The 27,624-nt window shown below is 37.3% G+C and overlaps 1 protein-coding gene across 3 annotated transcripts in view; it reads left to right on the forward strand.

The window, feature by feature from the left end:
- The window catches only part of larp (La related protein), a 467,832-nt gene that overhangs the window by 244,140 nt on the left and 196,068 nt on the right, over positions 1-27,624 (forward strand). For all 3 annotated transcript variants that reach the window (XM_090369301.1, XM_090369300.1, XM_090369299.1), the window contains 2 exons: positions 161-371; positions 12,696-12,890. In XM_090369301.1, the coding sequence (XP_090225427.1) occupies positions 161-371; positions 12,696-12,890 (406 nt within the window). The remainder of the gene's footprint in view (positions 1-160; positions 372-12,695; positions 12,891-27,624) is intronic.

Below are 27,624 nucleotides of genomic sequence, written 5' to 3' on the forward strand. Positions count from 1 at the left end.
GTAATATTATGACACCCCCCCCCCATCACTACAGGATAACATTTGATAAATCATCGGTTTTCCTGGCTGCTGATTCACGTTTCTAATTGAATTGATTCATTTAGTAAACAACTTGCTTTACTCTGTAAATGGGACTTCAATTTTAATACATATTTTATAGGTACAAAAACGTCATATACACCAGAATGCTTTAATGAATTGTCCTGGACATTCTCAGACATCGGGATCTTCTTTTACTGGACCTAACCCTAAGGGAAAATTAAAAACTCAAAGTTCCCAAGACGAGGATGATTCTGCAAAAGAAAATCGTGAAGCATCTAGCCAAGGAACAGATTCCTCTAACACAACGCCAAGGATTAACAAAAAGAAGGGTATATATCAATTTTTCATCTGAATCATTGTTTTTATGGTTTGCATTTTTGGTTCTATGTTTGTATATATACATATGAAAATTAATGTAATATATTTTGCATAATATAAAACCTAATAAAAGACTTAATATATTATTTAGTCTAGTTTTACATGACCATATCTCAGGATTAAATCATCCTTTTTATATTTAATTATGTCAAACTAAGTGTTACATAATTTTTTTTTAAAATTTGCTCTAATGTAAGTTTTAATTTACTTCCCGAATGTTTAAAAACAGGAAACATTTTGGAAGGTAATATGCTATTACTGCGATGGCCAATAACAACAGAGTTAAGATGGAACAAACATCATGGAACAAAAAAAAAATTGTTCAGTACAGCATTTGAATGTAGCATATGATTGCTTCTGATCCATGCATCCATGTTGTTTGATTTGATTTAGGTCTAATAGCTTTGCAGAATCCACCTGTTCTTAAGAAATTCTAATTTTCTTGGAACTCCTATGTAAATAGCAAATTGGGAATAAAAGAATCCTTTAAAAAAGTTCCATTATTTAAAGACAATCAGTGAACTTATACATAACTAATGGTCATAAAGAAGAGCACAACTGTTGTTGATATCGCCAGACCACATAAATAGCCTGAAATGTATCTATTCTCTTGATAGTTGAAGTGATTGCATTGCTCCTTTTTTTCTCTGGAACAAATGTTTGCAATCTAGTGTGAAAGACTGAACTGAGATTGATCATAGAAGAGTAAGTGATTGTACACTTATCTCCATATGGCATTCTGGTATTATCAATTGAAACAGATTTGAATAACTGGACATGATCAGGACTCAGACCACTGGACATAGGCAGTAAACCTTCAGACTATTCTTCTGGAAGTTGTCATTCTGAAAGCTGCAAACAGCTCCAGAGACAGATAGCATGTATCTAATTTTCCTTGTTAAGCTGATAAAATGAAATTCATGTAAGCAAATTATTATTATTATTGTCCTTCTTGTTGTATTATTTGTTCCTTGCTAGCTATATATTATTTATTCCTTGCTAGCTATATATTATTTATTCCTTGCTAGCTATATATTAGTAATGAATGGGCCTGGAGTACTGGGGTCCATAGTTCAAATACAGATATATACAGTTATACCCAGTTATTTATTAACAAATAAAGTACAAATAAAATAAAATAAAAGTACAAAAACCAGTAGCTTTCGGAACGCGTGTCCCTTTATCAACTGATAAGTTAATTTATTAACTTATCAGTTGATATTTTGTCCCTTTATTAACTTATCAGTTGATAAAGGGACACGCGTTCCGAAAGCTACTGGTTTTTGTACTTTTATTTTATTTTATTTGTACTTTATTTGTTAATAAATAACTGGGTATAACTGTATATATCTGTATTTGAGCTATATATTATTTATTCAACTTGCTAGCTTCTGATGTATTATCTTGGCTACCTGGTTGCATATATGAGTGTACTCCATCTGGGTGGTCATCTTGCATCCTGGCGCCTTTGTAGCCAGGTGGGCAGGAGCGGTAGTGCGTAGCACACACTTCTTGATTAGACCGGGGTTCAAGCCCGTCACCACCAAATACGGAGGATGCAGAAAGGTCAAGGGAATGACCACCGCGTATTCCCAGAGCAATATGGCCTTAGTTGCTAATGCTCCTAAAAACCAAAAAATAATATAATAATCTTGCATCCTTTGGTGATGTCTTGGCTCGTTTCTGAGGCCATATGGCATCTGACACTCTGGGCTCTTTGGTGTGTATTTTCTATAGTTTTTGGTGTTGATGTTTTGATTACCTGGTCTTGGATAGCAAGCATGAATCCTTCAGTGTTGGGGAAGAGTGTCCTACTCGTGGCTGTGCATTAGAAGCCATTTTATCTGTTGTCTTGATGGAGGTCATTGTAGTGTTTACCATGGAGTGTCTTTGCCTATCTTTCTAGCTTTGTTCTGTCTGTGCGGGAGGGGGACTCTTTGCTTAGGTTGAATGGGGTATGCCACTGTCTATCTTCCTTATCGTAGAGTGTTGCTGTATTTTTCTGGAAGTAATCCTTCAGGTTAGCTATCGCTGTCTTCTGTTGCTTGGTCTATCAGGTTCCTTCCTCCCTCTTTCCGAGCTATTGTCAGTTTCTCCCTGGCTGACTTTGGGTGGTGTTGCCAGCTCTTTGTCATCATTGTCCTTGTCTTTCTCATAATATCCTCCAGATTTGTTTAAGTCCAATCTGATACTGAAAGAGTATGTTAGCACTAGGGCTGCATAGGTGTTTATGATTTTAGCTGTGTTCCCCCATTCAGCTTGGTTTGATTCAGCTGATGCAATCTGTGGGTCTTGCATTTGCCTAGACCAAATTCCATCAATATGATTGCTGAATTCTTCGGTGATCCAGTTTGTTTGAGTTGCTCCTTATCTGTTGCATAGAGCTTGATGTCATCCATGTACATCAGGTCGGAGAAGGTGTACAGTTTTTTTTAGTTCCTTTTCTGAGGTTATATCCATGTTTGCTGTTGTTGAGCTTAGTGGATGTCGGGTTGAGTTCTAGACAGAACCAACCACAGTGGGCTCAGGGCATCTCCCTGAAAAATTCATTCCTCTCCTGATGGGGGGATTGGATTGGTCTGGTTATGATTTTCTCGACCTTGATGATAGTACTCCATTTTGTCATGGTTGCTTCTAGGAAGTTTGTCACTATCGGATTGACTTTGTAGATCATTAGCGTCTCTGTTAGCTAGCTATGAGGTGTGGACTCGAAGGACTTGTGGTAATAGATGTAGGCCATGTACAGATGCAGTGCTTCTTTGTAGGCTTGCTCTATAACTGTGGCATCAATAATTAATTGCTGCTTGCATCCTTTCTGCTGTTCGGCCATGATGTTCTGGCTCACCAAGTGGTCTGATATCTTCTTGGTTATGCAGCTGGTCAGGATTTTGTACATTGTTAGGAGACAGGTGATCTGCCTGTAATTCACCAGATTTTTTTTATTTTGGTCTTTAGCCTTCAGATATGTGATTCCTTGAGTAAGAAATTCTGGATTCCTTATCATTCGGGTGAACTTCCCTGCTAGGTGTGTGTGTGTGCGCAAGTGAGCTTTTACCAGTAGTTGTGGATGTTATCTATTCCTGGTGTTCACCAGTTGTGGGATTTCCTGATGAACTATTGTAATTCTTCCATTCTCTTACCATTGTGTGTCCGGCACCTCCTTAGCCAGGTGGGAAGGAGCAGCAGTGCATAGCACACGCTTCTTGATTAGACCGGGGTTCGAGCCCGTCACCACCAAATACGGAGGATGTGGAAAGGTCAGGGAATGACCACCGCATATCCCGGAGCAATATGGCCTTAGTTGCTAATGCTCCTAAAAACCAAACAACAACAACAACAACCTTGTGTGTCCTTGGTTTTATTTTAATCTAGTTCCATCCAGGATGTTGTCTTGCTTCATTGCTCCATATGTTGCCCCAGAAACTCCTCGATCATCTTCTGCTCTGGTGGTCCATTTCTGTCTTTCTTCACCTTGTCTGATACTCCTATAGAAGGCTCTTTGGTTTTCATCAAATATTTGGTTGTTTATTTCCCTCTGGGAGTTCTCTTTGTATTGGTGTAGTCTCTTGCTGAGTTCAAGAAGGTTCTTCTGCAGTGTGTTTAAGTATTCTCCTGTTCTCTGATTTTGGTCTTGTGTTTGCTTTGGGCATTCTCTCTCTTGAAGATGCTCTTCACTTTTCCAATCAATTTCTTGCTCCTATTACCCTATTGTTATTGGGTCTATTGGCCCATGTTGACTCTTAATTCTTCTGTCTTCTGTTGGAGCCTTCTTTTCCAAGCTGGTGGTCCTTTGTGTTTTCATTTCTTTTGCTGCTGGTCACTTGTTTCTCTTCCATTAATTCTAGTGGCTGCTATGGCAGCACATTATATGGCTTCCAGTGTTGCACCATTGTTGTTGAGGTAATGTGGTATTATTTGCCAATTGAGGTGGTATATGACTCTTCACAGGATTCTGTTGGGTCTCTGCTTCAGTATCACATGGGCCTTTGTGGGGTCCATTTCTTTGAATTCTGTTAGGGCCTTCTTCCACTCGTCTCCTATTTTGACTATCATGACCTCATCTCTTTCCATATCAGCTGCCCTGGGTTGTATTTCTTCTTGCCCTTTATACTCTTGTTTCATGTTGTCCATGTTCTTTGTAGTTGATGATTGCCCACGTCTTGATTGATTTTTTTCCAAAATTACAGGAGCTATCATGTGCTTTGTGATGATGGTCCTTCTCTGGTCCACTATTTGCTATTCAGTGACCTGAATAGGAATCATTCCATCCACTTGGTATGTAGTCTCAGCATGTACATTGTCATATTGGTCTCTAGCTTTGTTATTCCATAGTATGCTTGCATGATGAACATATTCATTTCAGTGCTCCACTCATATGTTTGTTTTTTTTCTTCCTTCCTGGGTAATCACTAGTTCAGTTGCGCAGGAAACACTTCCAGTTAGTTGGGCTGCCCTTCCCTTCTGGTAGCCATATTTGGGACAGCACCACTTGCCCCACTGTCTTCCTTGGAAGAGTCTCTGACTTTTCAAACTGATCCCTCTGCCTAAGGCCTGAACGCAAGTGACTTTATTCTGTGCCACATTCGATGCAGTGTGATTATTTCTCTTCATCATCCATTGTGGAGGTGGACCTTTAGCTTTGGATTACGTCCAGTATTATTATTATTGGGTTGCAGGGGAATAATTCATTGTAGAAGTTGAAACCAAATAAATGTGAGATGTGTTACTGTAGCTATACAATTATGGAAAACATTCTTCTCTCTAAAAGAGCAGTGCCACATACTTGGTGCTGAGTCTATGTCTATCTTAGAGACAAAAGAGAAATACCGTCATCCATAGTTCTGTGTAAGTCCTATCTTTTAAAATTGTATAACATGTCCTCAGTGGCAGCCTAATTGGCACGTTACTTTGCAGGTGCTATTTGTTTGGAGAGATCTGAGTTTGATTCCCATCAATGACTGGAGGAATTTTAAATTCTCTTCATTTGAAGCTCTAGTTAGCCAATCTCAGGTGGAGGGAGTAAGGGTTATTTTAGAAATTTGTCAGCCTGGAGAACATGCAAATTGTCTTGTGAACACTCCTACAGATTAATATACTTATGGTTATGAACATGTGTTAAGGGCCACTAACTTAAATATTTATATTATTTTATATAAATTGTATAGCATCATCAGAACAGGCAAATCTGCATTTACAAGATGTATAGCGATTTAAAAAAAAAAAAAAAAAAAATTACACCCTTTAATCTGAAAAATCCTCCATTATTACATGTAAGTGTTAGTGAATTCTTAGCCACTTCTTTCAGTAAAATAGATAGTATTGGTTCCTTTTTGTGTTTTTTTCACTTTTAAATCTGTAAATTTTCCTTCCAGAGTTTTTACAAATTCATTTATGATAAAATAATTATGCTTGAATCAAGTCTTCTTCCTTAAGTATATTCTTATGCAGATGTGGGTGGTTTGAATAAATTCAAGGAAGAAATTCTTGGAGGGGGATGGTTGGGCAAGGGTTTTTTTTTTTTTTTTTTTTGCTGATACTCTATAAGCTTTCTTTCTTACATCATTTTCGACTACTAATATTAAATCTTGTTTTTCATAATCTATGTCTAGCCTGTCTTATTTATCAACATGGACTTTACAGACTATTTTATACATTTCATATTGATTACAAACTACAGTTGAACTTGGTTTTAACGAGCATCAAGAGACCAACAAAATTTCCTATATCAGCAACGAGTTACATCTACCTCTTATTTTTTTAAATTCTTAACTTGATAAAAAGATGGATTCAAGAGAGAAAAAGATAATATACTGTACCTATTTGTATTAATATGCTTGTATAAATTACAATACACTTAATATTAAACATTTGTCTGTAATTTTAAAACCATACACTCAGTACTAAACACAATTTATTTCTCCTTAATTAAAAGCAATACTAATTAATAACAAACATGATTTCAGTTAGTCTTTTTATTTATGAATCTTAAAATTGATGTTTGTAACCTTGCACTTTCTAAAATTTTTTCCCCCGGTTATTTTCATTTCCAGTGCCAATATATAAACATGTTTATTCTTCCACAATGTTGATACTGTTGAAGAGGACAAAGAAAACTTTTTACATGCTTTAACATTTCTTGCACCACATTCTAACTCACAAATAATTTAGACTTTTTCGCAAATTGAGAGAGACTTTCTTTTGTTAGTAGATCTGTTTCTGAGGGAAGGGTTCATTGCTAACTGATTTTACTTTAAAATGACAGTAAGGTGATCTGCATACAAACAATTATCATTTTCAAAATTCTTAGAAGTTCTGACAAATTTATGGTTCAGGAATACAAGACAATCTTGAAATAGAGTAATGCAACCATAGAAATTACAAGCGGAACGGCAGTGCACTATTGTATAGCCTCGTCCACGAATGGACAAGGCTAGGCCCCTAAATAAACCGGCCCCTAATCTGCTGTGGTGGTCAAAAATGAAAGGACCGCCCCTTTCATTTTTGTTTATTTCAAGAATTGGGTTTTTCAACTACCTGAGCAATTAAGAATGTTTGCATAGTTACCAAAATTTGTATGGTATATCCGTGTAGTACGCTCGTTATAACAGTGACCGATTGTATGGGAATACGCGTAAATTAAAATCAGTATGGCTTTTTGCTCATTACAGCCATTATCTCGTTATTTTTGTGCTCATTATAACCAAGTTCGACTGTACGTACATTTCATATTGGAAAGGGTCTCTTGATAATCTATAGATATTCAAAGTAGCCTTATTTCAGATACAAATTTAATTTTTTTTTTTTTTTGGTCATCTATTTTTGTTAAATTGATTATAAATGATCATAATTCTATGTTGCATTCCTTGAAACAGTAGGATTTGTACCACAAAATAAATCTGTCAGTAGTTTGGCCTCTGTCTGCAGGGTATATTGTATGGTATCTTTGACAAGTCCTTTACAAAATACAGACCACAGTGATCGCGTAACAAAGAACTGGCAGGTCAACCACAGAACCCTCAGACAAGTGATGGTGCATACCATTCTGCATGCCAAAAATAAGCTTAAACAAAAAATGTGTTTACATGCCACAGAAAAAAAATTTTTTTTTTTTTTTTTTTTTTTTGAGTCAAAAGTAGAAGGGAATCACCAAAAAAGAGAAGAATAATGATATCCAGCTCAGGACTCTGGGTGTGCCAAGCCCGTACTCACCAGATGTGAGCCCCTGTGGTTATATTTAGGTAGGGAAGGACCCAGACAATAGGAATACTGTAGCTTGTTATTAAAAAAATAAAAAAAATTTTAAATGTTTCTAGTGAACTTTTTTTCCTGTATAATTCTGCACATAATTACACCACCAGCCAGCTTTAAAGAAAACAAGTTGCTAACTATCTTCAAAATATTTAAACAAATCAGTAAGGTGAACAGTTATAGCCACATATGAACATTTGAAAGCCACCAGTCAAAATAGGAGTCAACTGGATCAAAGACAGATTTTCGATTATTTTATTTCAATCTTGCTGAAAATATATATTGACTAACTAGTTTCCAAACACTTCACAGATTTTTGAAACTAGTGTTAGTGTTAGATATATGGTGCAAGAAAGAACTAGATTTCTGCAGCATCGGCAAAAAAAAAAAAATATAAAATAAATAAATAAAAAAAAATAATAATTAATAAATAACAAAACTACCCAGTCTAAACCTTTTCCCCTGTAATTTGAATTTATGGTTCCTAGTTCTGGAATCATTTATAACAGTAAAAATTTCATCTCATTCATTTTACTTTCACCTCTTAGAGCCTTAATATGCCTCAATGAAGTCTCCTCTAAGGTGCCTAGTTTCGATGCTCTGCATCCAACATATTTGACGTCTTTTCTCATATGGACACCTTTTGTCAATCAAATCAGGTGAGTTACTCATCTTTGGACCTTTCAAGAAGCTCACTGTTTTTTTTTTTTTTTTTTTTTTTTGAGGTGTGCCCTCCATACTTAAATACAGTATTCAAAGTGTGGTCTTACAAATGTTTTATACAGTGGGATTTTGACCTCCCTATTCCTACAAGCAAATATTTGATAAATCATTGATAGGATACCATGGGCCTTCCTTGCTATCTGCCTATGCTGCACAGAGAAGTTTTCATGTCCAGCCATATCATAACTCTGAAATCCCTTTCTTTCTCCACTGTTTTTAATTCACTCTTATGTATAAGGTCTTGCATTTTGCTTCATTAAAACATAGCTGCTGCTTTTCCAACCATTTCTGAAGTCTATCTAAGTCACCTTGAAAGCCTGCTTGGTGTTAATCATAAACTACTCTAGTGATCTTGACATCATCTACAAATTTTGGCATCACACCTTCTGTACCCCCATCAATATCATTTAAGAAAATCAAAAATAAGAGTGATCCCAGTACTGATCCTTGAGGAACCGTACTTCTGACTTTTACACCAATCTGAAGAATATCCATTAATTAATAATTGCAAATCTTTGCCTCCTCCCTTATAGCCATCCTGCGATCCCTCTGAGGGTTTACCCTATGATATAAGCATGTTCTACCGTGCCGAAAAAAATTCTTGTGCCACCTTTGTTTAAATATATTCCATCTCTGCAAAATGGATTCCTTTTATGTATGGGTGTGGGCCACACTGATACCTCCCACCCTAGATGGCCTTAGTCTTTGCTATAATGGACTTGCCTGTACATTTATAGCAATGATTTATTTATTTAATGTTCATTGTTATTTGTCTGAGACAAATTGCAGTGAACTCTATTTCACTGATGGAGCAGAGAGGAAGGTTTCTATAAAACAACTATTGTAATTATTATTAATGATTGGCTTTGCAGTGTAGTGTTAGCAGTTATTTAAGTTAATTCCTTAGCATTATGTTACATCAAGAATTATTGGTGTAACATTGTAGTTATCTGGGCCTGGTATTTCACTGACATCTATAGCAATAGTTAATAATAATTATAATAATAATAAAAAAATCACAGATTTTTGAAATTAGTATTAGTGTTAGCCATATGGTGCAAGGAAGACCTAGATTTCTGCTGCAACAGCAAAAAAATAAAAAATAAATTAAAATAATAGTAATAAATAAATAAAATAAACTACCCAGTCTAAACTTCTCCCCCTGTAATTTGAATTTATGCTTTCTGGTTCTGGAATCATTTATAACAGTGAAAATTTCATCTCATTAAATTTACTTTCACCTGTTAGACCCTTAATATGCTTCAACGAAGTCTCCTCTAAAGTGCCTAGTTTGGATGCTCTGCATCCAACATATTTGAAGCTTTTTCTCATGTGGACACCTTTTGTCAATTATTATTATTATTTTTGGTCCAGTATATGATCCCTACTTTGGGATCATAGTTTGGACCAATGCCGAGCTGGAGGCAATTATGAGATCAACTAGGATAATGATGACCAAGAGTCACCAACACTACCCGAAGTTACCCATTTATTTGAGAGATTGGATATAGCCCGGAAAGAAGGAGGGAGGGAATTGACTGACTTCATTTAACAAGGAAAGGCTATGATTAAGAACCTGCAGTATTACTTCTAGGAAAACATAGCATCAATCTACCGAGTCATAAGAAAGACAAACAGTATACACAATGGTCATCCTTAACAAGGAGCCCCACTCAAACAAAAAGAAGAAACAAAGACAGAAAGATGGGCAGAGAAGGCACTCCATGGCAGACACTACGGTGACCTCCATCAAGACTACATAAATAAGGTGACGCCCAGTGTATGGTTTGTGAATGGGAAGCTCTTCTCCAAGGCCGACGTATTCGTGGTTGACATCCAAGACCAGGTAATCAACACCACAAAATATATCACCAAGAGCCTTGGTGTGACAGGTGACATGAAACATTAGAAACTAGTGTAAAAATACCAGTTGATCAAAGAAAGTGTACCATGCTACAAGTACTAATCTCAGGATGTACTGGAAACCACTACTTTTAGACTATACTGGAACTGTGCCATAATAACGGACAAAACGATACTGCACATAACCCTCATTGACAAGAAGGAAATGGCTACCTACCTGATTGACATAGTGGTGCCCAATGCCAGAAACCCCAGGAAAACCTATGAGGAAAAGATCTGGGAGTACACAGACCTAAGAGACCTAAGATAAGTTTTTTAGCTATAGCAAAGGCGCTGGTTTGAAATTTCTAATATTACATTTAATATTAAATGTAATTTGATATTACATTTAATCAAAGAAATGTGGCATGCAGAACAAATAATGACCATCCTGATCACTGTCAACCACTGGCATGGTGCCAGAGAGCCTCCATAAGAATCTAGCAGAAATAGGTCTTCCAGGGAACACTTACATGGAACTCTAGAAAGCCTTGATCCTGAACACCTGTAGGATAGTAAGAGTGTTCCTCAACTAACAATAATACAGTAAACCCCCACTATTCGTGGTATCTGTATTCGCGGTTGCTGATTTAATATAAAATGAAACCTAAAAAAAATGTGAATTTTAAATCGCCGTGAACATTTTCCACCATAAAAAGACATGGGCGTGGCTAAAATTATCTTTCCCGGTCAAAACAGTGCTCAATGGGTGGGGGGGCCAGGGGTGACAAAATCGCGAGCGTCAATGTTTCTCGCTAATCCTTGTTCAGTATGTGCTATGCACTTGTCATGGAAGTTTTCTTGATTTGCTTTTAATTTATATGCTTATAAATTGAATAAATTTATCAATTTATATCAATTGAATAAATTTATCAATTTATAAATTGATATGCTTACAAAAGTGAAAAATCTACCATTTTGCAGTGTGTTAGTGTAAACAGACTTTTTCGAGTGTGTTAACAGAAGAAAGTGACTTTATTGTGGACAAGTTCTTTTTTATCGCCTACAAAAATATGGCTATGATTAACAAGGGAATTGTGAAAAGATCAAAGAAGGTGATGACATTAGCGAATAAAATTCAGTTATTAGACAAAATTTCTAATGGTGAAAGTGTCTCGTCAGTGTCGAAACAGGTGCCCCCGTAGCCAGGTGGGAAGGAGCAGCAGTGCACAGCACACGCTTCTTGATTAGACCGGGGTTCGAGCTCGTCACCACCAAATACGGAGGATGTGGAAAGGTCAGGGAATGACCACCGCATATCCCGGAGCAATATGGCCTTAGTTGCTAATGCTCCTAAAAATCAAATAACAAAACAGTGTCAAAACATTATAAAATCAGTAAGTCAATGGTACGATCAATCAATAAATCAGAAGAAAAAATCCGCCGTAGTGTCTGTGAAAACGTGCTAATTGCTTCAAAAATTTGCTCTGTAACTCGTGATGTTAAATTAGAAAAAATGGAAAAAGCTTTAAATCTGTGGATAGAAGACCGAACTCAAAATAAAATTCCCTTAAGTTCACTCATCATTCGTGAAAAGGCAAAACACCTTTATCAACACTTTAGCAAAACCTGTGATAGCACTGGCGGGATAAGTTTTTTAGCTATAGCAAAGGCGCTGGTTTGAAAGATTTGTTTGAAATTTCTAATATTACTTTTAATATTAAATTATTTCTTATTTTCATTTTGATGCTTTATGCTTGCATTTCACTATGTACTGTCTATGTACATAGTCATATTATGAAGGTACATATAATACATACATAGACAAAATTTTAGACTAGTTTTTCTTATATATGAAATTTCATACTTTTGAACAGAACCTCTTTATTACTATGGGAGCCATAACTCGGTATTCATGGCATTTCTCAGGAAGTAACCCCCGTGAATAGTGGGCGTTTACTCTAATACGAACCGGACACAACTAACCACCCCATGCACTTGGTACTAGTACCCATCATGGAGCAGGAAAAAAAAAAAAAAAAAAAAAAAATCCTATAAAGGAGAAAGTTTTTTTTTTTTTATAATGATAATTAGAAAGCCCAGTCTGCTACATAGTTTGCTTATACATAACTTAATATTTCCTTGGCTGCCTCTTTCACCAGCATGTCACTTGTAAATTACGAATGAATTCAGAATATTTCCTTCTCTGAGCTAAAACTGACAAAACAGATATTTGAATAGATTCAAACGGTAAAATAAAAACTGCACATTCACCACCATATGAGAGAGAGAGAGAGATTTGTGTTATACGTAGTGAAGAGTGTTTTTTATTTCCCACTTAGACTAGCAAACCCTTGTTAATGTGAACAAGCTCATCAACACAAGTTAAAATTTTGTTTCGTAATTTTTTAGAGTTCTCTGAATACGTTTGGTCCCCTATAACATGTTTAATTATTTTTCAGGAACAAAACAAAAATGGGTACCCCTTGATATAGAACCAGCGAAAACAGAAAGGAGGAAACCTGGCAAAGGGGGCAATGATAGAATGTCCCGCTACAGACAAGATAGAGATGATCGGGACTTAAAAAAAGAAGATAGAGGAAAAGATAAGGATGAGAAGCAGGGAAATGAGTGGTCTGGGGATTCTGGTATTAAGGGTAAGTCCAGTGTTTACAAATGAAAAATGGGTTCTTTATTTCCCAATATATTTGGTGATCTCCTGATTTATGAACATCAGATCTTTTGAAAGATCTGATGTTCATAAATGATATGTTAAAAAATCTGATCTTTCATCAGATTTTTTGACATATCAAATCAAAGAATTTTTGATTTGATATGTCAAAAGGTTTAATTTTTACAAACTTTTTCTCAACTTCAACTCATGAGACTTGCCCTTTAAATAAAAGTAAAATGAATGAGAATTTAACACTTCTGTGTTCGTGTTTAATGTATGTTATTCATACTTTAAAACCACTTGAAAGTATACTTAAATTAAAACACTATCATGAATTTTAGAGCTCTCACAATGCAAAAACAGAATATCCCAGTCTTATTTATTTATTATTTCCTCTTTTTTATTAAAAATGATCAGAAACTGGCTTGCTCTAAATACTAAAGCTACAGGTATGCAATACTTTGACTTTGTTATATTGAGCAATCAAAGGCACAGGTCTAATAAGATGAAACTTTGGCAAAAATGATTTTAAAAGTATATTTAAGCTGGACTTTCAATATAGTCCTGGTGCGTGCATGGGTTGTGTGCATGCACGCACACACATAAAATATGTGAGAGTTGGAAAAGAATGCCAATAATGTTGCTATATAATTTTGATGACTATGATGGAGTTTAAAATTTATTATTGTACAGTGTGCATTTATTTTATTAAATTTTGGGTGACGTTAAAGAATTTTTGTTGATATACAATACAGTACATAATGACTGCAATGGAAATTTCAGAAAAGGGGGGGGGGGAATTAAATGTGTAAGTGTAGACCAGTGGTGTACAATCTTTTCCCATACAGGGGCCATATTCAAAGTTAGATTTGTTTTGGGGGCTGCACTGAGTGATTTGAGAAAAAATTAATGTGTTACATTTTCCATATCTTGTTACATGTAAAAGGAAGTTTCTATTTTCATGTTACCATTTTTTATTTTCAGGATGTATATATGAAAAAATGCAAATTCCCAACACTTTTAGGCACAACAAATCTGTCAGTGATTTATTTTTTAGATTTTATTAAAATTATAAAAATGACTGACTTTTGTTTTTTAAAAAAATACTTTACTTTTGCTTTTCAGTGCTCACTTTACAAAATTTACAACCTGAAAAGGATCATTGCTTTTCAATATTAAGGTGAATAAATAGATATAATGATTTCAATTTGATACACCTCAAATTGAAAATATTCAAAAAATTTTATTAAGTACAATACACAACATTTACTGAACAAAACTTAACACTTAATGAGATGATTGAGGCTGGATATTTTTAGATAATTGCTGAAAAGTTGGTTGGAAATTTGTGATACCAATTGTCAGCACAGAATGAAGGTGCTCATCTGTTATTCTGTTTCTTTTTAAATATTTATTTGATTTCATGCCCAAGCACGGTACTAAGTACTATAGGTTCTAATACCTCTCGTGTTTGGGGTTCACATAAAAAAAAAAAAAAAAAAATTATTTGATTTCATGCATGAAAAAATTTGCTTGCGAAAACCTACTTTGATCTGAACAAAGTAGGCAATTTTCTCTTATTAGCAGAAAGTCTTCAGATGGGAGAGCCTTGTAAAAATCAACCAGTTTATTTTTGCAGTCCATATACTTATTTTTGAACCATGTTTTGGCTTGAAGATCAATAATTTCAAGTTTCAAGGTGGTATTGTAGTTTACAGCCATAAAGTAGTCTTTTCAAACCCGTCAAAAAGTAATTGCAAAAATGCAATGATTCTTTAAAAATGTTTCTTTTTTAGCTTGGTACAACATTCAAAGTGAACTGAATTGTCTTGTTCAATTTGGAATTTAAATAATAACTTATCTAAAATGATTTGATGTTGCCATACAAATCAGAGACCAAATTTCCTTTCCCGTGTAGTTTTAGATTAAGAGCATTTAAATGACTAGAAATATCTATAAGCACGGCTGTGCAAAGGTACTTGGGGGCCTGGACGAAAAAGGGGTTAAGGGGCCTCATTTATGTTGAGACTTTGATACCACCCTGGTGCAGTGCATCCAAAGGGGCCCCCCCCCCATTTACATGGCCCTGTATGTAAGAATTTCAAGATCAAACAGCCACTCCATATTTGATAGTTGTTTTATTGGTTTCCCTTTTTTCTGTCATAAAAATATCAATTTCATGACTCAGTTTAAAGCAATTGATTCACGACATAACACTTTGCCATGACTAAGCCATCCCACTGCACCTTCATATTCAGCTTCAATTTCTGAAAGAAACTTGTGAAACATATGGTGATTAAGGCCATGTGATCTTATAAAATTTACAGTTGAAATAACTACATTCATAACGTGTTGGAGATCCAATACTTGCCCAATGTAGTGAATTACAGTCGGAGGTTCAGCTCCGATATCTGTCATTTTCTTGGTTATTCTGCCCATAAGCCCAATGTTTTACCAGTCATATTTTTTGTACAGTCGGTTGTGACTCCTACCAGGTTTTTACTATTTAATCCTAACTTTTCAATAGATTGGCAAAAATGTTCAAAATGATTTTCACTTGTAGTTTCTGTTCTGTTCTGTTTTTTTTGTAGTTCTGTGCATACTCTGTAGATCAGCTAAACCTTCAACTCGTACAAAATTATCTTAATTCCACTTATGAAGATAAGGAGTTGGGCTGTGTCATTTACATCGGTACTGTTGTCCAGTGACATACTATAATATTTCATTTGTTTATATTTTCCAAAAGTTGTTCTAACAAATTCTTTCCAATATCTTCTCAATATCAGCATAATAGTTTGTTGAAGCAAACTAATGTGTTGTTTCATTGTTTGTTTCTCTGGAAAAATTTCTTCCACTTTTAACAAATTCACCATCACTGAATGGTTTACTTTCAAAAGTGATCAAATATGCAACTTGATTAACTGGCACTTACAGCAGATAAATTTCTTGACTAATATGTTTTCAGTGTGCTTTGTTGTTTTCTTAATTTGTTTTGTAACTTTGAACACTTCTTTTTGCAACACTCCTTTATATTGACAAACATTAGCATTAGTAGAGGCATATGATACAAGAAAGCAAGCTTATGCAGCATCAGCCAAAAAAAAAAAAAAAACGCTCCCATTTCACCCCTCCATTTGTTCCAAATACCAGTCCAGTTCAGCCTTAAATTTATTTAGGCTATCAATTTCCACAACAAAGGATGGAAGTCTGTTCCACCAACCAACTACCCACTGGCTAAAGGCAAAATTTCCGCACATCTATCCTACATCCAGCTTTCCTCAGTTTGAATCTATGCCCTCTCAAGTGATTATTTTGAGCAAGAGGAAGAATCCCATTAGCATTGAGCATGCTGAAACCATTCAAGGCCTTATACACCTCAGTCAGATCACCTCGCAGGTGCCTAGTCTGCAAACACTGCAATTTGCAAAACTTAAGCCTTTCTTTGTAAGACCAACCCTTTGTCCCATTCACTAACCTTATTGCCCTTATTAAAATGAGGCCTCCAGACCTATATACAGTACTCAAGGTGTGGCTTGACCATTGCCTTATACAAGGGGATAATCACCTCCTTATCCCTGCTAGAAAAATTCCTGTACATCATTGACAAGACACTATGAGCTACTCTTGCAAACTGTCTGCACTGCTCAAAAAACTTCATATCTGCCTGCACAATTACCCCCAGTTCATTTTTGTTCTCTACCACTGTCAGTGTAGTACCACAGAGTTGATACGTCACTCTGGGGTTACTGCTTCCCATATGTAGTACTTTACATTTGTCAATGTTAAACTTCATTTGCCACCTCTCAGCCCATCTGCTCAACTTTTCTAGATCCTGTTGCAGCAGCGTACTGTCATTAGTGTCCTTAACAACCCTGCCAACCTTCGTATCGTGTGCAAACTTGGACATTAAGCTTGATATACCATCATCAATATCATTTATAAATACAGAAAACAACAATGAACCCAACACTGAACCCTGAAGGACTCCACTAATAACATTAGTCCATGATGAGCAGTGTCCATTACTTACCACTCTGTCTTCTCCCACTCAACCATCCCTTTATCCATAGCAGCAATTTGCCTCCATTGTCACACAGCTCCAATTTGTTCAGCAGTCTTCCATGTGCAACAGTATCAAAAGCCTTTCTAAGATCCAAATATATGACATCTAAGTTATTCCCTGCATCCAGTTCCTTTGTGACCATATCATAGTATCCAATCCAATTGGTGAGACAAGACTTCCTCTTAAACCATGCTGTGGCCGAGCTGTAACTGAAGTCCTGTCTAGATGATCCTGAAGTGCCTCCATTAATTTTCCTGGAACAGAAGTTAAACTCACAGGTCTATAATTACATGTCGCCCTTTTTGATCCTCCTTTGTGAATTGGGGTCACATTTGCACATCTCCAGTCCATGGGTACCTCCCCTGAGTCCAAAGAAGCTCTTATAATTATGGATAAAGGTTTGCTTACTTCCTTTGCTGCCTCCTTTAATATAACTGGATAGATCCCATCCACCCCTTGGAGGGCACTGACTCTCTTTAAAAATTACAGCTGTGAATTACAGGCTCCGAAAAGCGATGTTTGCCATTTTATTTACCTAATTGTTATTTTATATTGAACTTTATAAGTAGCTATATAGTTCTAGATATGCTGGTTATTTTTAATTTAGATAAGAGTTTTTTAGATTACTATTTAATGTACATAAAACCGTGTTTCGTTCGAATTTTGCAGCCATATTTTTTGTATAGACTGGTAGGGAATTCAAATTTTTTATTGTGGTAACTAGGTAGCTTTAACGTAAAATTATATAGCGTAATTCGCATCAGTGCATTTACTATCCTATTAGATAGTGAAGTATTGACAATTGATTAAATTTAGTGATCTTATTAATTTAAAATATCATGCCCCAGACTAGAGCAGAAAAGCAACGGGCACAAAGTGGCAGGAGTGCTGTTACTTGGGGAAGAACTGGGGGGAGGGGGATACTCTAACACATCACAGCCTAAAAAAATGTGCAACTTGTGAAATGTTTGCCAAACTCTCTGGAATGGAACATGATCTAGCCAAGGAGGATGTCTTTGTGTGTGTGCCAGGTGCAGAGTGTCTAGAAATTAGGCATCAGCTCAGCGTTCTGATGGGTGTCTATGAGAGCTTGAGGTGTAGGTAGATGCCCTCAAAGAAATTGAGGGGCCTATCAAGCTCTCAGCTGCCCAACTAAACGCCAGAGCTCACTCCTGGGCATCAGGCAACACAGCGGCAATCTCCAAGGCAGAACGCTGGTCCCACAGGAGTTAGTTATCGTCGGTGATTCTATTGTCAGGGAGACAGGGAATATATTGTGTAAAAAGGATAGATGGAATAGGACCAGGGTATGTCTGCCAGGGGCAAAAGTCGATGTTGTAAAGCATATATCATCTTTCAAGGGCACAAAGGAGATCTGCAGATTTATTTAACAAGTACAGGTTAATGTTGCAAAAAAGTCATGAATTAGGGTTAAATTTGAAAGTGTCTGCAATTTTGCCCAGACACAGTAGGAGGAGTACATGATGACAGCCTTGTCAATCAATTCGGCCCTGGAGGAAATGTGCAAGGCTCAAGGGGTAAAATTTTTTTTTCAGCCTGGTCTGTGCTTGTTAACAGGAGAGACTGCTTCTACAGGGATGAGATACACTTAAATAGAAAGGGTGCAAGAATATTTGCTGATGCTATCGAGGCAGTGTTAGGTGTGTCGAAAAATTGCTAGCTTGGGGGAATTCACTGATTAAAAGTAGCTGCAGGCAGAGGCGAAGGTGATTCTTGCACTACTTCAATTAGAATAAGCAGCGGCGTGGAGTGTGAGGGCTGTTGGGGGTTTCAGGGAATGACGGGATTCATCGTGAAACAGGTGTATATATGGGATGTGTTAGGGTGACTAATAATAAGAATGGGTACATGTATACTTGCATGTACCTATATACATGCATGTATACAATGCTAGAAGTATAGTAAATAAATTTGATGAATTTGAAGTGTTGGTCAAGACATTAAAGGTGGATATTGTTGGGATAGCAGAGACGTGGTGTCACACAGATATAAGGAATGCAGAACTGGAATTTGGGGAGTACAATGTGTACAGAAAAGATTGACAGGATAGGAAAGGAGGAGGTGTTATGCTGTAAATTAAGTAAAACATAAAATCAAAAGAAGTGCATCCAGTTGATACAAATGAACAGTGCACTGTTGAGTCAGTTTGGTGTGACATAAGTACTGCGAAAGCAAAAATAAGAGTAGGAGTGTGTTATAGGCCTAATGGCTCGAATGAGTACAATGAACAATTGTACAGAGAAATAGTGGGCTAGTAAATCAGAATGCATTATAATGTGGGATTTTAACTTCCCAGATATAGACTGGAACTTATGGTTTGGTCACTCGCACACTAGTAAGACTTTTGTGGATTTATTGGATGATTGTTTTCTGCAGCAGCATGTTCGAGAGGCAACCAGAGAGGGTAATACTCTTGATCTGGTTATAAGCAGTGATCATTCATGTATTAAGAATTTCCAGATAAAGGGAACCATTAGGTGGCAGTGATCACAGTGTACTGATGTGGGATTTACTTAAAGGTATAATTACCATCAGGGGTAAAGGAACGGGTTTTTGCTTCCGTAAAGGTGGCTATAGCGGTTTCAGACAGTTTTTAAATTCTGTACAATGGGACCACCTGATGATGTTACCAACAGCAAAATTCTAAGTGGGAAGCATTCAAGGAATTAATCATGGAAGCCACTAAACGTTTCATACCTATTAAGAAATATTGTTCAAGAAATATTAGGCCTAAATGGTTGTCAAATGAACTAATGAGACTCGTGGCAGAGAAGAAAAATGCATGGGATGCATATAAATTATCAGGCGACACAGAAGCCTATGATATATATAAGCTAGTCTGTAATCAAGTCACAATGGAGGTTAGGCAGGCGAAGGCAGATTACGAGAAATCTTTGGCAAAGGATGCTAAGAAAAACAGCAAGGATTTCTTTATTATATAAACTCTAAAAGGAAGGGGATGAATCTGATTGGTCCACTTGATATCGATGGTTCAACTGTTTATGATCCTGCTCAGATAGCAAACAAACTGAATGAGTATTTTGCATCTACATTCACACATGAGAAGTTATTAAGGTTTAAAAATGCCACAAGGTTATCAAATTGTAACAGGGTGCTTAATGATTTTGTAATAACTGAGAACAAAGTGGAGGAGAAATTGTTGAAGTTAAACATAAGAAAGGCACCTGGGGTGGATGGGATCTATCCAGTTATATTGAAGGAGGTGGCAAAGCTACTAAGCAAACCCTTAGCCATAATTATGAGAGCATCCTTGGATTCAGGGGAGCTTCCCACGGACTGGAGATGTGCAAATGTATCCCCAATTCACAAATGAGGGGAGGGATGGAAGGGTGACATGAGTAATTACAGGCCAGTTAGTTTAACTTCTGTTCCCGGTAAAATAATGGAGTCATTGGTTAAAGATGCATTGCAGGATCATGTAGACAAGACTGCAGCAATAATTCAGACACACCGGGGGTTTGTTAAGAGAAAGTCTTGTCTGACAAATTTGATTGGTTATTATGATGTGGTTACAAAGAAACTGAATGCAAAAAATAATTTTGATACCATATACTTGGATTTCAGGAAAGCTTTTGACACTGTTGCACATGGAAGATTACTGTACAAATTGGAGCAGGAATAGTATTAAGGGTAAGTTGCTACAATGGATAAAAGGATGGTTGAGTGGGAGAAGACAGAGGGTGATAATCAATGGGTGCTGCTCTTCGTGGACTAATGTTATTAGTGGGAATCCCACAGGGTTGGTGTTGGGTCCACTGTTTTGTATATTTATCAATGATATTGATGAAGCTATATCAGGCTTAGTATCGAAGTTTGCGGATGATACAAAGGTTGGCAGGGTTGTTAATGACAGTAATCATCATCATCATCAGCCATTTTCAATCCACTGCAGGATGAAGGCCTCTCCAGCAACTTTCCAGTTTCTTCTGTTTTGAGCACTGGCCATCCATTTACTACTCAAAAACTCATGAATTTCATCTATCCATCTCCGCCTTTGTCTTCCAGGTTTTCTTCTAGCTCCTCTTGGGTACCATTCTGTTATTTTCTTAGTCATCTGTCATCATGTCTTCGAGCTATGTGTCCTGCCCAAGACCATTTTAGTTCTTTAATTTTGATAAGAATGTCCTTTACTTGAGTTTGCTGCTGCCTAATCCATGTGTTTCTCTTCTTATCTAACATTCTAATTCCCAATATAATTCGTTCCATTCTTCGCTGTGTAGTTCTTAGCTTCTCTTCCATTCTTTTGGTGAGTGCCCAAGTTTCACTTCCATAAGTCATGGTGGGGAGTATACATTGATTCATTATTTTACGTTTCAGACAAACTGGGATATTGCTCTTCAGTATGTGACTATTTCCTGAATGCTATCCATCCAAAATTTATTCTTCTCTTGACTTCCAGCCATTTATCATTATTACAGCTAATAACTTGTCCCAGATAAGTATATGACTCCACCTTTTCAATTACTGCTCCTTCAATCATTATTTCCCTTTCCGTGGCATACTTGTTCATCATTACTTTTGTTTTAGCCATATTCATCTTTAGTCCAAAATCCTTACTAACTGTGCATAACTGATTAAGATTTTCCTCTAATTCTTTGGGATCGTGGCTTATGACCACAATGTCATCTGCAAATCGTAAATGATTTAGGTACTCTCCGTTCACATTGACTCCTTTCTGCGACCAGTCTAATCTTCTGAAAGCTTCCTCAAGGGTAGCAGAAAACAGCTTCGGAGATATTGTGTCTCCTTGTTGAACTCCTTTCTCGATTTTAAATTTGCTACTGTCTTTGTCTAGTCTAATAAAGGATGTAGCACTCTCATATATTTTCTTCAAAATCATAATATATGGAGTATCTATGCCTTGTCTTTCCAGTGCCCGAAATAAAGGATGTAGCACTCTCATATATTTTCTTCAAAATCATAATATATGGAGTATCTATGCCTTGTCTTTCCAGTGCCCGAAACATTGCCTTATGCTGTATGGAGTCAAATGCCTTTTCATAATCCACAAATGCCAGGCATAATGGTGTTTTATGTTCATTTGCTTTCTCCATTAGCTGTGATATTACGTGAAGGTGATCCATAGTTGAGAATCCTGTCCTAAAGCCAGCTTGCTCTTTCGGTTGATTCTCATCAAGTATTCTTTCTAATCTGTTAGTAATGACCCTTGTGAACAACTTGTAGATATGGGATAACAAGCTAATTGGTCTATAATTTCCAATTTCTGATTTATCTCCTTTCTTATGCAGCAAAACTATGATTGCATTATTCCACTGCTTAGGCATCACACCTTTTCTAATGCACTTTGTGAAGAGCCTTGCCAGTTTTTGTGTTATGTCTCTTCCTCCCAATTTTAACAACTCTACAGTAACTTCATCTTCCCCCGGGGCTTTCCGATTCTTCATTTTCTTCAATGCATGTTCTACCTCATCAGGAAGAATATCGGGTATGTCGTATGTGTTGCTACTTTGCAATCCATCTTCCCCACTGCTGGTATCATTCCCTCGCTCCTTGTATAATTCTCTATAGTAGTCTTCTGCTATTTGAATTATGCCTTTTCTGCTGTTTATAAGTACACCATTGCTATTCTTCAGTTTCAGTATCATTTGTCTTTCTGTATTACTGCTCATGGCTGCTGATTTAAATCCTTTGTTTTCCCTTAATGCTTGTTCTACTTTTCTTGTGTTAAATCTTCTTATGTCCTCTCTGAGTCTCTTTCTAATGGCTTTGCATAACTCAGTATACTCAATTTTCTCCCTGGCAGTGTTTTTCTTGATCTTCATTTGTCGTCTTTGGTTCATCATGACAAGTGTTTCTTGACTAATTTTTTCTTCTTTGGATTTCTGTTTCCCTATAGGTTTCTTGGGCTTTATCACTTTCAGAAAGTTGTAATATTCCTCGTCGATATCTTGGTCCTGAGCAGTCTGCAGAAGCTCAAACTTGTTCTTAAGTTCCAGTACATACTGCTTTTTCTCCTCCTCTGTTATTTCAAAGACCTTTGTATTATTTACTCGAGTCAGTTTTTTCCTTTCCTTTCCTACATCTATATCAAGTGTACATCTTACCATTCTGTGATCACTTCCAACATTTACCTTATTCAGGACGGTAACATCATTCACAATATATCTTCTGTTAGTGAGGATGAAGTCGATTTCATTAGTTGTTAATCCATTTGGACTCTTCCATGTCCACTTTCTGTTCACCCTTTTCTTGAAAAAAGTGTTCATTACTGACATTCCTTGAGATTCTGCAAATTCCACAAGTCTTTCACCTCTTTTATTTCTTTCACCAATTCCAAAATTTCCTATAGTTCCTCTTTCTGCGCTGTTTTGCCTTTTTCCAACCTTAGCATTGAAGTCCCCCATAATAATAGTGTAGTGGGTTTTCTGCTCATCTAGAAGACTCAATTTCAGTGTACATGTCTTCAACCTCTTCATCATCGTGGCTCGATGTTGGTGCATAAATCATTACAATCTTTAGCTTGTACCTCTTAGAAATCTTGAGTATTAGTCTTGACACCCTTGGTGTCAAGTAATGGCAGTGTGTTACTGCAACATGATCTAGAAAATTTGGGCAGATGGGCTGAGAAGTGGCAACTGAAGTTTAACATTGAAAAATGCAAAGTACTGCATATGGATAGAAGTAACCCCATGAAATGTACCAACTATGTGGTACTATACTTAAGGAGGTAGAAAATGAAAAAGACCTGGGAGTAATTGTGCAGTCAGATGTGAAATTTTCTGAGCAATTCAGACAGGCTGCCAGGGCAGGTCATGAGGTGTTGTCAGTGATATACAGGAATTTTGTTAGCAGGGAGAAGGAGGTGATTGTCCCTCTGTATATGGCAATGGTCAGGACACGTCTTGAGTACTGCGTACAGGTCTGGAGGCCTCATTTTAGGAAGGATGTAGATTTGTTTGAGCTTGTACAGAGAAGGACAACAAGATTGGTGAGGGGAATGAAGAGATCCTCTTACCAGGAGAGGCTTAAATTCTGCAAACTGCAGCAGCTGGAGACTAGGCACCTGTGCGGTGATCTGATTGAGGTGTATAAGGCGTTGAATGGGTTGAGCACGCTGAATTCTGATTGGATTCTTTCACTTGTTCAGGTTATGAATCTAAGGGGGCATAATTGAAATTGAGGAAGGACAGATGTAGAATAGATGTTCGGAAATTTGCCTTTAGCCAGCGGGTGGTTAATTGCTGAAACAAACTTCCATCTGTCTTTGTGGAAGTTGATAGGTTAAATAAATTTGAGGAACTGGACAAATATTTAGAGGGGATTGTTTTCTAATTTTTTTTTTTTGGCTGATGCTGCATAAGGTCATACGCTTGCTTTCTTGCATCACATGCCACTACAACTACCACCACCCCGGGTGTCTTTTTTATGTTTATCTTCAGCAGCAATTTCTCCTCCACCTTCCTCTCAGTTATTACAAAATCATCTAGCTCACTGCCAGAATATAACTCACCTTTGGCATACCCCTCCCTGAATAACTCCTCATGGCTGAATGTAGATACAAAATACTCATTTAGTTTGTTAGCCACCTGAGCAGGATCATCAACAGTTGAATTATCAATATCCAGTGGACCAATCTGATTAATCCCTTTCCTTCTAGAGTTTACATAAGTAAAGAAGTCTTTGTTGTTTTTCTTTGCATCCTTTGCCAAAGATTTCTCATAATCTGCCTTTGCCTGCCTAATCTCCTTTGTGACTTGGTTACAGACCAGCTTATATCTATCATAGGCTTCCATGTCACCCATTAATTTATATGTATCCCATACACTTTTCTTCTCTGCCACATGTCTCATTAGTTCATCTGACATCCATTTAGGCCTAAACCTTGTACAATATTTCTTAATTGGCATGTAAAGCCTAGTAGCTTCCAAGATAAGTTCTTTGAATGCTTCCCATTTTGAATTTGCTGTTGGCAACATCATCAGTTGGTCCCACAGTATAGAATTTAAATACCGTCTGAGACCACTGTAATCAGCTTTACGAAAGCAAAAACCCTTCTCTTTACCCCTGATGGTAGTTACCACTGAGTAAATCCCACTTCAGCACACCCTGAGCACTGCCACCTAGTGGTTCCTTTATCTGCAGATTCTTAATGCATGAAGAATCACTACTGATAATCAAATCAAGAGTATTACTCCCTCTATTTGCCTCCTGAACATGCTGATGTAGAAAATAATCATCCAATAAACCCACAAAAGCCTTGCTAGTGTGTGAGTGACAAACCTACAAATTCCAGTCAATATCTGGGAAATTAAAATCCCCCATTATATGACTCTCTGATTTACTGGCCCACTTTATTTCCCTGTACAGTTTCTTATTATACTCATCAGAGTCATTAGTCCTATAACACACTCCTATTCTCAATTTTGATCTCCCAGTGCTTATGTCACACCAAACTGACTCAACACTGCACTGTCCAGCGATGTCGACTGGCTTCACTTCCTTGTATTTTGTGTTTAACTAATAGCATAACTGCACAAACAGCATAGTTTATTAGTACAGGACATATTAAGATCCCTTAACATACTAGGTGAAATGGGAAATGATTGAGAGTCACACTGGTACTGATACTACGGTAATACCAAGATGTTTGACATCATTAGTTAAACCATTAATGTCTGCAATAACAAACCATTTAAGGATCATATTCATTTCTTGGAATAAGTGGATTGGAATAAGTGGATGATTGAAGGAGAGAAAATGTATACAAAAGGGGGAAGTTATGCATTCTTCTTCACTAGAAGCTCTTTGCAAGTGGGTTATTATAGTTGGGATGCAATCAATAAGGAGACTGATAAATTCTTTCAAAAAATGTGGACTATCGGATTCCTTAAACAGGATGGAAGATGACATTTTTATGGTAATACCATCAAAGGCTGTAGCCTCAGTAGCAGAATGGAGCATTATGATATTCCCAACATAACTTCTGATGAATTGAATGAACTAGTTTTCATGTGAAGGAATGAACAAATTCTCAGTTTTTGAAAGGTAAGCAACAGTATGTTGTAAATACAGGGTCCATTCACATTATTATGATCACCTACCTAGTATCCAGAATATGTGCCTTTTGCAGCATGCACTACAGTCAGCCACTGTGGGAGGGACTCAATAAGTCTGCGGAAGGTTGCTACGGGTATCTCTGACCATGCAGACTGCAATGCACCCCAGAGTTCCTGTAGGTTCCTTGGTAGATGATCCATCCGTGTGATGTGTCGATCAAGGTGGTCCCATAGATTTTCAATTGGGTTAAGATCCGAGGAATTTGGTGGCTAAGGGAGTAGCTTGAAGTCTTCATCATGCTTCTCAAACCACTCACGGACAATTCTGGTGACGTGGCACATTGTCTTGCTGATAGATACCATCACCCCCTGGGAACGTGGTCAACATGTACGGGTGTACCTGATCGGCGACAATTGATAGGTAACCATTTGCATTCAGGGTGCCCTCCAGGGGTATCAGCACACCCAAGCCATGCCATGCCATGAAAACATTCCCCCAGACCATAACGTCACCCCCATTGCCTGCCTTCTGCCAACAATTGTGTGTGGGTTTGTTTGTTCTTGGAGGTTTCACCTCTAATACGCCACTGTCGTCCACTCAGTGGAGCAGGAACCATGACTCATTGGAGAAGGCCACCCATTGCCACTCAGCTGGGGTCCAATGTCTGTATTGCTGTGCAAACTGACAGCGTTGTTTGTGATGAATGGCCGTCAGCATGGGTGCTGTCACCAAGCGTCTGCTCCAGAGCCCAATGCCCAACGAATTCGCTGCACTGTCGTGTTGGTGTCCTTTCTGGTGACTCCACGGTTCATTTGGACTGGCAGTTGAGCAACAGTAGCACACTGATCGGTCCTGACCAACCATTTCAGCCGATGTTCACCTTTGGGATCAATGTCGCATGGAGCTCCACAATTGACACGTTGGGTCGTCAAAACTGCCCCATTCGTCCCGTCTTGATACACTTTCACCACTGCAGCATGTAAGCATTTCACAAAGTCCGCTGTTTCGGAAATGCTGGCACCCCTGGCCCGATAGCCGATGATCATGCCTTTTTCCAGGTCTGATAAGTGACATGCTTTGCCCATGACAGAGGCAGTTTCTGTGTTTGTGGATGCCGAACATCAAGCCTTATGTTTGCAGTGTGTGAACTTGACACGTGCACTGTATGATTTGCTAGGCATGTGTGATGTCTGCATTGGGGAGGGTGGTCATAATATTGCAACTGGACTTTGAATATTGGTATTAATTTGTGTTTATCTAATCCTAGGCATGTGCCTTTTAATTCAAGGTTAGGATTTTACAGTCAGAATATATGCCTACTCTGAAATTTTAGACTAGTTTTTGCATTTCGAACCATAGGCATGTGCCTTTAATTCAGTTTTAGGATTTTATTGGTATATATTTGTTGTAAAATTTAGACTTTTTTTGCATTTCAGAGGATGATTTATATGTTGGGAGCATTGGCATTAGCAGAGGCAGGCGATGCAAGAAAGCAAGCTTATGCAGCATCAGCCAAAAAAAAAAAAAAAAAAACACTCTCATTTCACTCATCTATTCACTCCAAATACAGCTCAGCCTTAAATTTATTTAAGTA

This window comes from Mastigoproctus giganteus, chromosome 3 (genome assembly GCF_048544385.1).
Source record: "Mastigoproctus giganteus isolate SK-2022 chromosome 3, ASM4854438v1, whole genome shotgun sequence".
Classification (NCBI taxonomy): Eukaryota; Metazoa; Arthropoda; class Arachnida; order Uropygi; family Thelyphonidae; genus Mastigoproctus; species Mastigoproctus giganteus.